Raw genomic sequence first — 12832 nt, 5'->3', positions numbered from 1 at the left:
CAGAGCAATTTACAGTTCATTTTTTGATTCTCAAAAAGAGAATCTCTGCTTTTAATGAAAGTGATACAAAGCTTTCAAAGTCAAGTAAAACTCTGAAAACCCACCTACCCCACCTTTCTGAGTGTCAGCATTTCTGGCCAGTCTGGGGCCGCGCCTCCCCAGTTTCCCCAGAAGGGTGCCAGGAGCAGGGGCTTGCCTGGTGCCGTCTGCCCCGGGTCTCCCCGGCTGAGATGGTGGGGTTCTGCGCACCCCGCGTCCGTAGCTTGTGACAGGCCTCCCGCGAGCCGACCGTCCCCGCTGCTGAAGCTGCTCTTGCCTGCTCTTCCCCAGGGACGCGGAACTCCCACTCGTTAGAGGCCAGCGGAACCGCCTGTGTGACCTCCTCGGCGTGCCCAGACCTCAACTGGTCCCCAAGGTGAGACCCAGGGGCCCTTCCCATGTGAGATCTGAGTGTGGCTCCTGAGCCTCCGTCCTGAGCTCGAGTCTAGACCGGTCGGGTTTACGGACTGGCGTGTTTCCCCCCGGCCTGTCCCTCGTGCTTCGCCGGCTTCTTGTTGCAGCCTCCTGTGTGCCTTGTCCCCACTAGGCGCGTATCAGGACCGGCCATCTGCCTGGTGGGTGGCCGTTCTGCGCTGCCAGTCCTCAAGCTCATGCCTCTTGCACGAGGTCCTTGGTGCCGCTGTCTGGTTTCCACCATCACTGCCTCCCTGGACACTTGTCCTCTCTGGGGACTCTGTCACCCCTGGAGTATCTGGGGCTGCCCCTTGAGGTGTCCATCTTCCATGGCATCGGCGGCTGTGGATTTCGGAGATGGCAGGGCCCCAAGCTGACCGTCCGGGTCCTGCGGGGTTGTCAGGAGTGTTCGCGAGGGAGTGGGGTGGACCCGGGCTGTGGGTTCCACAGGCGCTCACACAGCGGCACGTGCTGGGACGGCCAGACCCGGAGCTGGTTCCTGGTCCTGCCTTGCTGGCCGTATCACCCTGGCCGTGCGTCTCGTCCACGACTGCTTTCGAGCTTTCCCTGAGTGAGAACGTCCATCCAGACATGAGTGCGGTCCAGCTCCGTGCCTCGGGGGACAAGCACCTGGCTCCGGGGGTGGGGGGTCCGTGTTCGTCCGGCAGGAGTGCGGGCACTGCTGTAGCCTCCAGAGCTTCGTCATGGCCCGGCCTGGGGCGCCCTGCACTGTCCCCCTCCGGGCACGGGGGTTGGGTGCACTTGGACAGAGGACCCCCGGCTGTGAGCCTGGCGTCCTGCTGGCAGGAGGCGGGGCCAACTGCGGTTGTCCGGGCAGACCCCAGCCCTGGTTCCAGCTTCATGACCGGTGAACCGCGGGCTACTGGAGGGTTCCCTGAGGAGGCACCCCCAGACTCTCGTCCCCCTGCCAGCTCACACCCACGTCCAGCATCGTGCGCTCCGCTGGGCGCTGGGCCTCGGCTCTGGGCAGAGTCTGTGTCTGTCCATCTCCGCGTCGGGGGCGGGGGCTCCGTTCTCCGAGAGGCGGAGAAGCTGCAGCCGCCCCCGCCCGTCTTCTCAGGGTTGTGTGGCATTGCAGGCAGTGGCCCGGGGTGCCTGTGGACTTTGGTCTGGGCCACCGTCCTGATGTCCTGACCGCCACCTAGAGATGCTCTTTGTAAGAAGGTGCCGCGCCCTCACATCTGCTCCATCCCCTGGGAGCACAGCCGCTCGGGATTTCTGCTGTCCTGGACCCCTTCTTCCTGTTTTCTTCCGTTTAAGTGGGACACTTACAGGCCGCGACCAGGTCTGGTCTGTCTGGATCTCACCTGAGTTCCTGGAGCATTTAATGTGTGCTTCAGGTCTGTTGGGCTCCCCCCGCCCTCTGTGTTTCCGGTCTGACCTCATGCGTCTCGTCTGCGCGTGGACTCAGGCGGGTTTATTCTGGCTCTGGTTCTCCCAGTGGCCTCTCCCCTCCCCGTGTCCGCTCTTAAGTCTCTTCCTCCTCTGGGCACCCGCAGTCAGGCTGTTCCTTCTGGGCGGTGGCTGTGCCCGCCCGTCGGGCCCGTGGGCGGCTGTGGCTCTCCAAGCGAATGCGCGGTGCCCGCTGCCGTCAGGAAGCCCCGACACATGGGTGCGTGAGGGTGGGGACCGAGTCCCGGGGACTCCCGGCTGCTACACTGGTCGTTGGCCGCGGGGCCCGGGTGAGGGATCGCCACTGACGGCCTGACCCTGTGCTGTGTCCCCCACAGCCTGGCCCCCGCTGAGGCTCCCTGACCGGCCAGCAGGGAGAAGGAGCCCGATGACTGGACATGGCGCCGAGGGACCTGGGGTTCATCACCACGACGATGGCTTTTCCTCATGCGGGTCCTGGGGAGTCGGTGCTTTTGGCTTCACGTCCGCGGGAAGCCGGTCTATAAAACCATGTGCTGAGCAGTCTCGTGTCTCTGTCTGACACCGATGGGGGCCGGCGACCAGGCCCAGGGGGGCCAGGGGAAGCCCCGGCGCTGCCTCCCCTCCTCTGCCCCCCACACCCCCTGCCGTGCCCAGCGCATGTGGGCGTCACACGGGGTCCCAACCCCTAACAGTTTTGTGCAACCAAAGAATCCTGCCTGAGACCTCACAGGAGCGGCTCGTGGTGGGGACCCGACGGCAGGTGGGGAGTGGCTGCACCGGCACCTGCCGTGGCGGACCCCCGCCGGGCAGCTGTTCTTGCCTGGTGCCGGCTGCCCTGGGGACACGCGGGAGGTTCCACAGCTGATTTCCCAAAAAAAAAAAAAAAAAAAAGCCTCTTTCCAGCTGCCCAGAGTGGACCTAACCTGAAGGCTAGCGAGGCTGCCGTGCACGGAAGTTCACCACCTCAGGGCCCGCATGGCCGCGCCTTGTCTGCTGTCTCCCGGCTCGAAGCTTGGATGTGGTGTCGCAGGTGCTGAGAGAATTCAGCGTCCGAGGCGAGGGCTGTGCCGAGCTCGGGGCCACGAACCAAGGGTGGATTGAGCTGCCCTCGTGGGCGTGTGTGGCAATGGGGCCGAGGGACCTGGTAGGTTGAGGCGGGCGTGGGTGCTGCTTCCGTCGTGGGGAGTAGTTTTCCCGCCGGGCTCAGTCGCTGACTTGGGGAAGCGCTTACCTTCCCTGGCTGCACCTGATCACACCCCTGCAGGAGAAACTCTGGTGTTGCTTTGTGGATCGAAGCCTTAAAACATGCCTCCCTCCCAGAAACGAGGAGGGAGGTCTCCATTTCATTTTTTTTTAAAAAGATTTAATTTACCCATTTGACAGAGATCACAAGTAGGCAGAGAGAGAGGGGGAAGCAGGCTCCCTGTCGAGCGGAGAGCCAGAGGCGGGACTCAATCCCAGGACCCTGAGATCATGACCTGAGCGGAAGGCAGAGGCTTTAACCCACCGAGCCACCTAGGCGGCCCGAGGTCTCCATTTTAGATGGAAGACCAGCCAGACCCCGCGGCCGGCGGAGGTCCCATGCCAGGCCCCAGAGGATGATGGGTGGGGAGACAGGACCCGTGGCGTCTGGATCTTGGCTGCAGAAGTAGCCAGAGTGTGGCCAGGAGCAGACGTGGACCGTCCTGTGAGCACACCCGGTGCCTGGGTGACACGCAGCGTGGGGCACCGCCGTGTGGGGCTGTGCAGCAGGCCGGCCCCAGACCCAGAAGAGCACCTTGTGGCCCCAGAAAGGGACAAGCTTGGTGAGTCTGAGGAGCAGCAAGAAGCCAGGGTGCCTGGGACACACATGGCCACGCTCTAGATGGAACCGAGCCTCCCCGTGATCCCGAGCGCCTGCATGTGCTGAACTGAGGCGTGTGGGGAGCTCTCGTCTCGGGGCAGCATGGGGGTTAGGACGTAAGGCCCATGTGCAGCTGGGACCCTGGGAGGCTGCGCCCGCACCGGTAGCAGAGATGACCCCAGCGAGGGGACAGCATCCTGTCACCACCTCCCCCTGCAGCTGGGTGGGGAGCGGAGTCTCCCGGAGGTTCCCTTGGAGGGAGGGGCAGTTCTTCAAGCTGACCTGGAACATACGATCACGTGCCCGCCCCCCCGCCCCGCCAGTTGTGCCCCCAGACAGTGGGCAGAAGCGGCCGACAGACTCTCCCCAGAAGAGTGCGGGTTCATCTGTACGGAGAGGCTGGAAAGAACCCAAACTCCTGTTCCAGAAATGTCACAAAATAGACAAATGGGGAATCACTAGCCAGACCCCAAAACTGCGATGTTGGTAATATCAGCCACAGAACATTTGTTTTTGAAAGAGTTAGAAACTACCCCGAGGAGAATTATCAGGGAAAAGCTCCCTGGATAGATTTGAACAACCAACTAGACACAAGCTGAAGAAATTACCCAGAAAAGAGGCCTCAGAAAGAATTGGCCCAGTGTGTACAGGGGTCTCGTGGGGGCTCGTCCCCAGATACCGGAGCCGCAGACCCGCGCGGCTACCACCACCCTGCCCACCCCCCAACCACAGGGCCTGGCACGGAGCAAGGGAGAGGGGCGGCCGCTGGGCAGAGCCGTGGATGCGGGGAAACCCTCACCTCCAGGTGACACAAGCCTCGAATGCACAGCCAGGGGTTGAGCCTTGGGGCTGAGCAATTCCGGGGTTCTTTGGGGGTGGGGGGGTTAGACTCCAGGCAGAGCCCGACATGGGGCTCGATCTCCCCACCCAGAGGTCACGGCCAGAGCTGAAGCCAAGAGTCGGACACTCACCGACTGCTCAGGCGCCCTGGGCTGAATCAGTCCTTGGCAACAACCCCGATGCCAGGCGCAACCCCCTTCCCACTCGCGGAGCAAACTACCTCCAGATGCTGCGGATCTGTGGGAGTGCATTCGCCGCACTCGGAGCCCTTGCTCTGGTGAAGGAAGGGTGGGCGGGGGGGCTGTCCCCGCGGGGCACTTCCGCGCGCTGGGGACAGTGAGCAAGTGGCAGGTACACGACATGGGCAGGGTCTGGAAGTGGACAAGAGGGGCCAGGGGTGTTCAGCGTTAACATAAACGTGTCTCTAGAAGAGCCAAGCGCCGAGCGGGACGCCTGGTTCTCCTGCTCGGAGCAGCTCCCCCTGCGCCTCACGCTTGCGCGCAGACCCTGCTTCTCATTCCGACGCCCACGCGCCCCACCACGAGCCCACTCGGGAGCCTTGCCTGCTGGTGCGAGCCCTCACCCAGGGCTCCTGCCGGCAGGGCCACCCCTGGGTCTGGCACGGGTCACTCAGGGCACAGCATACCTGTGGCCTTGTTGCTTGGGTCCTGGGTCAGGCAAAGGGGAGCCCACAGTCACCCACAGTCACTCACGGCTGATAGTGTTTGCCCTTGGCGGGTTGAGCAGTGGGACTCCCAGGCCTGGGAGACGCAAGCTGCCAGCACTGTGGCCCACAAACGTGACCTCTGCCCACAGTGGCCAGTCAGGAAAGCAGGCAGTGACCCCTGCAGCCAGCAGCGCGAGACGGCCAGGACGCCGCTCACTGCCAGCTTTCCTGACTCGCGCCTCCGGCAACCGAGGACCTGCCAGACGAAGCCAGCCGTGGCCCTGACCAACCTCGAGGCCGGCCCTGGCCCCCGCAGCCCCCTCCAGGCCCTTGAGTCTCTGCCATCCTTGTGGGACATCCTCACAGGCCTGCCCCGCGAGCTCCCAGCACACAGCGTTTGCTCTCGGTCGGCGCCCCGTATGTCCACACGTGGGACCAAGTCAGACCCAGGAACCGTGCCTGGGTTTGCCCCAGGTTCACGCGCAAACATCCACCATGGCGGGACCATAGCACAGAGCACCCAGCAGCTGTCCTCGCCCTCGCTGCACGGATGTCTGTCAGTGCCCCCGGGGGCAGGGGAGCCTCTCACCGCTCACACAGTCAGGGACGCGTCCCTCGGGCTGTGGGCTCTCGACTCTGCCCCTTGGTGCGTGTAGACCACGTCCTTGTTCCGAACACGCTCACACACAAGCCTGCAGGGAAGGGCCAGCCTCCCACGGAGGAGCGTCCGTCGTGCATTTGGTGCCAGCCCTGCCTTGCCTGTTCCCCCTCAGGGTCGCGGACCACCTGCCCTCGTGCCCCCAATCCCACGTACCTGGAGTGGCTGCTGGGGCCCGTCAGCTGAAGTGCAGGAAGTCCTGGCCTTCCCGCAGGTGCAGCGACCTCAGGTTGTCCTCAAACGCACCTCCAGTGAGGTCCTGTGTGAGGGACAGCATGTCTGGCTTGGTCCGGGCCTCTCCCAGCCTGCCCTGGGACCCCCAGGGGCTCTCCCAAGGGGGCCCGGGGCAGAGTCGCCTGTGGCTACCCCAGGTGGGCCACGATGAACTGTTAAGTGGAGAGGGGTGGGGACGTCATGAAAAGCTGACCACGGTGTCCTGCTGGTCACCAGTGGGAAGGAGGTGGGGGCGTCCCCTGAGGCCTACACACCTCCCAGCTGGAACTTGGGTCCCTCGCGGCAGAAGGCAGCGGACACAGGGACCAAGGGCAGGAAAGGGCCGGCAGGGCTCCTTCCCCCGTTTCTGGGGCACACGGGCTTTCCTCTGTGCCTTGTCCAGGGCTCCCGGGACACTCCGGCTTCTTTCTGAGGGGCCTGAACCCGGGCTTGAGGAGAGCTCAACGGATGCCTTCCTGCCCCTCCCTTGGCTCCGCCCCTGCACAGGGGAGAGCACGGGGACGCAGGGCACAGGAACGACCATATGGGGACACTCTCCATGGGCCACATGGGGACACGCCACACGGAGAAGGCTGCACAGGGACACACTCAGGTCATGATCCCGGTTCCCACGTTGGGCGCCCGGCCGGACGGGGCGTCTGCTTCTCCCTCTGCCTGCCACTCTGCCTACTTGTGCACGCTCTTTCTCTCAAATAAATTGTTCAGAAGGAAATAGCTTTTCCTGGAAGAATCTGTAAAAAGGCAAGTCTCACATGGGAGTGTGCACAGCCAGAAATCAGCAAGGCTAGGGCCGAGGGCACCTCCCGACTGAGCCCTGGTCTGGCCTCAGGAAGGTGCGTGCACAAAGGGCACCTTCGGGGACCCTGACCATCTGCTCCGCCCTCACAGGACTGTCACGGCTCCGCTTACCTTGTTGCCAGGCCGGAAATGACCAGGGCCCGTGGACGACGGATGTACTTGGGAGTGAGTGAATGCGGTCACCCAGCCACATGGGCCAGCCCGACTTGGGCAAGGAGACCGTGGTCCCCAGGGGGGCCGAGAGCAGCCCGTCCCCTGCACCTGTGACCTCAAGGGAGGTAAAGTCTTAGGACGGCCCTGGAGACGGGGACCACAGTGCTCGGTCAGAGGTGCTTCTCAGCCACGCTTCTACCCGCCACAGACCCTCGTCTCGGCCAGAGCCTCTGAGGAGCCCCTGGAATGGGCCTCGAGTCTGGCACTTAGCAAGTTCCCCCCAAAATGCTGCTTTTCCAGAAATGCAGCCCATTTCGTGAGGGCACCGTGGCAGCCTCTTCTGGCACCCTGGGCGGCCTCCCCAGAGCGGCGATGGCCACCTCCCCTAATAGCCCACAGCTCAACACAGGTGGCCCAAACCAAGGACACGAACATCTGGCTGCATGTCAGACGTCCGTGATCCCACAACTGGGGGCCTGGGCAGCCACACGGTCATCGCCTGAGCCCCTCTGTGGCAGCAGTTAGCACTTACCAGCTTCACACAGATGACGAAGGGGGGCCGGGCAGCTCGGAAATGCAGGACTGGAACACGAGGCTTAGGCCTTTCCTGAGAACAAGAGGTCTTGTGGGCTGGGGTCCATGCTGGTCCCACAGGACGCCCTGCCATGCTGGGCCTGCATGCAGACAGGGCACGTGGACTGACCCCTCACCCCTACCCAGCTCCGAGGTGCACAGCAGACAGACCTGGGCCAGACAGGGACACAGGCCATTCTGGGTTCGGAGATCCCCAGCAGTGGGGCCACCGCTGCTGGGCCTGGTGGCCTTCCCCAAGGAGGAAGGCTCTGGGCAACGGCTGCTGCACATACCCCAGGTCGGGGCTGGGGTGGTGAGGACAGCCCATGGGGGGGGAGGCCGTCCTTCCCGGGGCGCGGGGCCCACACACCTGGGAGTCCTCGTGGCAGTAGAAGCCTTTCCTGATCTTGTGCTCGTCCACGTCACAGAAGGCAACCACCTGGGGGGGCGCACAGGACACCAGCCTCAGGGATGGGAGACGGGGCCGGGGGGTCCACGGGGCCGGAGCTGCTGGGCGGGGGGGGGGGGGAGGAGGGCGGGGTTGGCGGCCACCTTGCGTCGTGCCTCAGCCGTCAGGCTGCGGTAGAGCCGGCGGCCCTGCCTGCCTGCGTTCCAGATGGTGAAAGCTGCCCAGCGCGGCAGGACCCGTTCTTCCAGGAAGCGGACACGGTGGGTCCAGATGGTGGTCCTGGCGGGGAAACGGGGCAGGTGAAGCAGACGCGCGGGGGCCCCGAGCCGCTCCCAGACCCCCCCCCCCCCCCAGCCCTGCGAGGCCCCTTCTCTCCAGAGCTCCCGAGGCGCCGGCTGGGTGAGTGAATGAACCAAGCAGGGTCGCGCTGCACCCCCCCCCCCCCCGCCCCTTGTGGACCCGAGGATGTGCCCTTATCACGTCCACGGACTCAGGCCATGAGGGACGCCAGGCAGACCGCGGAGAGCCCGATGGGGAGGCAGCCGCCCCCGCGTCCAGTGAGCTCGGCTGAGCCGTCTTGTGCCGAAGCTGGCCGGACCGCCGACTGGTCCTCCCCGGGCGGGGACCCCTCCGTGGGCCCCGTGCTCCGAGGGACGTGGAGGCCCGGCCCCTGCGCTGTGTCTCTGCGCCCCACAGCGGAGCGCGCCGGCTGTTCCTGTTCAGCGCGGTTGCGCGCACCGAAGGGGCCTGGGTCGCAGGCAGGAAAGCATCACTTAACAATGTGGAGGGTCCGTTGAGGCTGCGACTCTTGGTTTCCATTCCGGTCATGATCTCAGGGTCCCGCGATGGACCCTGTGGGGCCTCTGCTTCAGGCCTGGTCTTCCCTCTGCCCCTGCCCGCTTGTGCTGTGTCTCAGAGAAACGAATCCTACGGCAAGCTGGAGGAAGGTGGAACTTCTCTGGGGGCAGCGGCCCGACCCCGATCCCAACCCCGGCCCCAACGTGTCTCCCAGAGACGCCTCAGCACACGGGGTGGCCGCCATCGCATAGACGCGGCCGCGCCCGGGGGCACCGTTCCGTGGCTTGGCGGCACCCAAGCCAGTGACCTGTGGCCGTTCCCAGGCACCTCAGAGAACCGTTCCTCTGGGGCGGGGGCTGGGGCCTGGCGGGGCACCCGGGGTCCTGGACACAGTGGCGCCGGGCAAGGGGCCGGCAGACGTTCTGACGGCGGCACCGAGGCCGCGCTGAGGCTCCCCGGTCCCAGCCCCGCACAAGCTCCGGACCGACCGGCCCACGCCGCTCGCCACCCGCACGGCCACATTCAGGGCGTGGAAGGAGTCGAAGGACCCGTGACCACGGGCGAGTCCTGCTCCGCGAGGAGGCCTGAGGCCGAGGAAGGGACGGGGAGCTGCGGGTGAAGTCACTTCTAACGCTTCCGCCCTTCTGGGACGGCTGGTGTCAGCAAGCGCTGTGGGGGTCCGGCCCCGGGTCCCCGCCAGCTGAGGGGGACGCGGGGCCACATCGGCTCTCGGCAGCGGCTCCCCCCGCCCCCCGTCCCCGTGACGTTCTGTCAGCACAGGGACCTGTCCTGTCCCTTCCAACAGTCCCTGCTCCGGTGCGGGGCCCGATCCGGAGACGTTGGTGACCGGGCGCCCATGCAGCAGAGGGACGGCCACGGAGCCTTCCCGCCCCGGAGGGCGGTCTTTCCCAGTGCTGGTCGGTTCTCACTTGCCCGGGAGGAATCCGCAGTCTCACCAGCTCGTGTGGTTTCTGTATTGGATTAAAATCTTTGCGCCGTGAGTGGCAAAACCTCACGGGGTAATAACGAGCTTTAATTACAGCCTCAGGCTTGTTGAGAATCAAGGCCTCCGGTGAAGGCGCTCCCGGTTGTTCCTTCTTCCGTTCTAAACCGAGCGCGGTCGGCACGTCCCCCGCTCCTTCTATCTGTCCTTCCTCACCGTGGGGCCCCCATGTCCCCCGCAGGGGCTGTGGCGAGCAGAGCAGCTTCCCCAAACCCACAGACCAGCCTCTCCGAAGGCACCCCTGCACCCGGCCCCGGGGAGGGGGTCTCCGCCCCAGGCAGGACGGCCGAGAGGCTGCACAGAGCAGCGGTTTTCCGGGACGGAGGCAGGACGCCACCACGGACACAAACAAGCCTTTAACCCGGTGGTGCGTGTTGTTCGGGGAGCCCTGACCACGGCGACGTCTCGGGAACCGGGTGTGGCGACGAATGCCGTGGACAGCGCGGGACTCGGCAGCGGGGCTGGGAGAGGCGGCGGGCGTGGGAGGGTCAGGCCTCGGGGTCGGGAGGCCCCCGCCTGTCAGAAGGAGCGGGGGACGTGCCGACCGCGCTCGTTTTAGAACGGAAGAAGGAACAACCGGGAGCGCCTTCACCGGAGGCCGCCTGGGCAGCGAGTTGGAAGAAACTTGATTCTCAACAAGCCTGAGGCTGTAATTAAAGCTCGTTATTACCCCGTGAGGTTTTGCCACTCACGGCGCAAAGATTTTAATCCAATACAGAAACTACATGAGATCACCTCTTTCGTGTTGTGGGTGGCAGAGCTTCACGCTGCAGAAAAAGCAAGCAGGCTCTCAACAGGAGAGAGGCTGATCTGCGAACTAGATGGCGACTCGTGCGGACAAAGCCAGGTGCGGCTGGCCTGGTGCTTCCGGGACACACAGGCTCCTGCCCCAGCAGAGGCCCCTCCAAGTCCTACGGTGAGTTCCCTCAGTTTGTCTCCAGGGAACCTACCGTGAGAACACACAGACCAGAACATTCGCGATGGTGACAGAGGAGGTCCCCAAGGTCCCACACCTCGCGCCGCAGGAGGTCCCCAAGGTCCCACATCTCCCGGGTCTAATTTCTACCTGTTCTCATCACTACACCAAGCACCCGTTCTGAGTTCCATCAGGTGCACCAGCGGGAATCCCTCTATGGACTGGCTGTCATGAGGAACAGCAGAGACCGGGCCTGACTGCCGGAGGGCTTCCTGTAAGCGGAACCCCACAGTACGCACGCCCCGTGCCTGCCGCAGGGAGCGTCTGCCGCGACGCGAATCCCCGTTCCGGCAGCAGCAGCGGCTTCCTCTGCTCAAGGCTGAGCGCCGTCCCCACGACCTCCACGCGCTTGCGGATGGACATCTGGGTGGTTGCCGGTTCCTGGCAAGGCTAACAGTGTTGAACGAGGTTTCCACGTGTTTTACGTTAAGCCCCTAGACGTGGAATTGCTAGGTCACGGGATATCAGTTCCATTAATAAACGAGTGCGTTCTCCAGACGGTGCTCCGCTGAGATCGGTGTGCGGCCCTCCGGCTAGACCCACACCCTCGCCTCCACGGGAATGGGCGGATGTTAACTTTCGCCTCCTGGCAGGTGTCCGTACCTGGGAGGTGTGTGACGTCGCTGCTGCTGGGGTTCCTCCCGCGCCTCCGCTCGCTTCTCCCTCAGACACAGACTCAACGTTCCCCCTCGTCTGCCACGCATGTTCCCATGGTGTCTTTTTAGGAACCAGTGTTTTTAATTTTGGTAAAGCTTCATGACTTTGTAAATGGTTCGTGATTCTCATGTCCTTGCTGTAAGTTTTTGCTGATCCTGAAATTGTGAAGGTGCTGCCTGCGTCCCTCTAGAAACTTCCGGTTCCGGCTGTTTCTAGGCTTACATCCGAGACCCCACCCGAGCAGTGTGTTCTGTACGGCGCGAGACTCCTGCTCTTTCCTTCTTTGCCCATGTGAGTATCTGGTGGTTCCGCTTGTTGAAAATACCTTCTTTTCCATTAAATGCCTTTGGAGACATTGTTGAAAATCGATGCTATTGTCTAATTTTCAACATATTTCTGGATTCTCCATTCCATGGTCTCTCCTGATGCTGTGGCGGTTTCCTGGGCTTTGTGAGTCCCCAAAGTTTATTGTTTTCGAGGTTGTTGAGGCCATTCTGGGTCCTTTAATTTTGCATGTGAATTTTAGAATCAGGTATCAATATCTGCAAAGATGTTCAATCCACAGCTCGGTCTGGGCAGAACTAACATCAAAGTCATCAAATCTTCCAACCCATGAAAGGGACGTCCCTCTGTCCCTGTTATGGGTTTTCTTTAATTTCCTTCTGCACTTGCTTGTACTTTCCAGAGGACATACACACTTTCTCATGTTTACTCACAATTATTTTTTTTGGTGCCATAATACATGTTTCTTTCTTTTTCCTTTTTTTTTTTTTTTAAGATTTTATTTATTTGACAGAGATCACAAGTAGGCAGAGAGGCAGACAGAGGGAGAGGAGGAAGCAGGCCCCCGCTGAGCAGAGAGCCCGATGTGGGACTCGATCCCAGGACCCTGGGATCATGACCTGAGCTGAAAGCAGAGGCTTAACCCACTGAGCCACCCAGGGGCCCCCATAATACATGTTTCTTATTGTGGTTTTTTTTTTTTCAGTTGTTCGTTGCAAGTGTATAGATTGTGTGCTTTAGTGAATTCCACAAATTTTCGCATACCATTTTAATTTCATCAAATTGAAATTTTTTTTTTCCTGATTTCTGATTTTTTCCCTTGGTTGCTTAATTTCCAAATATTTTGGATTTTTTAAAGATGTGTGAATGACTTCTAATTTAATTCTATGCGGTTATAAAACACACCTTGTGTGATTTTAATCATTTGAAATGGATCCGGAGCTGTTGGTCATGCACCTTAAAGGAACGTGTTCTACAGCTGAGTGTCACGTTCTATAAATGCCGGTCGGGCTGAGGGGCGAATTCCAGTCCTCTGCACCTTGCAGGACTCCATGCTTCTCTCAGTCACTGAGATGGACCCAAAAACCTCCAA

General features: G+C 62.2%; 2 protein-coding genes and 1 long non-coding RNA gene across 18 annotated transcripts in view; 2 read left to right on the top strand and 1 right to left on the bottom strand.

Annotated features, from left to right (window-relative positions):
- TBCD (tubulin folding cofactor D) overlaps nt 1–2388 on the top strand; it is a 156129-nt gene extending 153741 nt beyond the window's left edge. For both annotated transcript variants that reach the window (XM_059150186.1, XM_059150185.1), the window contains 2 exons: nt 331–415; nt 2205–2388. In XM_059150186.1, coding sequence (XP_059006169.1) covers nt 331–415; nt 2205–2219 — 100 coding nt within the window. In that variant the 3' untranslated portion in view covers nt 2220–2388. The remainder of the gene's footprint in view (nt 1–330; nt 416–2204) is intronic.
- Nucleotides 1–12832, bottom strand: part of B3GNTL1 (UDP-GlcNAc:betaGal beta-1,3-N-acetylglucosaminyltransferase like 1) — a 111257-nt gene that overhangs the window by 31384 nt on the left and 67041 nt on the right. For 11 of the 15 annotated variants that reach the window (XR_009348245.1, XM_059150191.1, XM_059150190.1 and 8 more), the window contains 4 exons: nt 8167–8302; nt 7985–8053; nt 7574–7648; nt 6013–6115 (listed from right to left, as the gene is read on the bottom strand). Coding sequence is in view for 11 of the 15 variants with exons in the window: in XM_059150191.1 (XP_059006174.1) it covers nt 6035–6115; nt 7574–7648; nt 7985–8053; nt 8167–8302 (361 nt within the window). In the remaining 4 variants the exon portion in view is untranslated. The other 4 variants (XR_009348246.1, XR_009348244.1, XM_059150192.1 and 1 more) reach the window with 4 other exon arrangements.
- Nucleotides 9947–11393, top strand: LOC131816955 (uncharacterized). Its single transcript, XR_009348248.1, has 2 exons — nt 9947–10740; nt 10935–11393. It is a non-coding gene; the product is annotated as an uncharacterized LOC131816955 (long non-coding RNA).

This window comes from Mustela lutreola, chromosome 15 (genome assembly GCF_030435805.1).
Source record: "Mustela lutreola isolate mMusLut2 chromosome 15, mMusLut2.pri, whole genome shotgun sequence".
In the NCBI taxonomy this organism is placed as follows: Eukaryota; Metazoa; Chordata; class Mammalia; order Carnivora; family Mustelidae; genus Mustela; species Mustela lutreola.
This window is presented reverse-complemented; position numbering and strand designations above follow the sequence as displayed.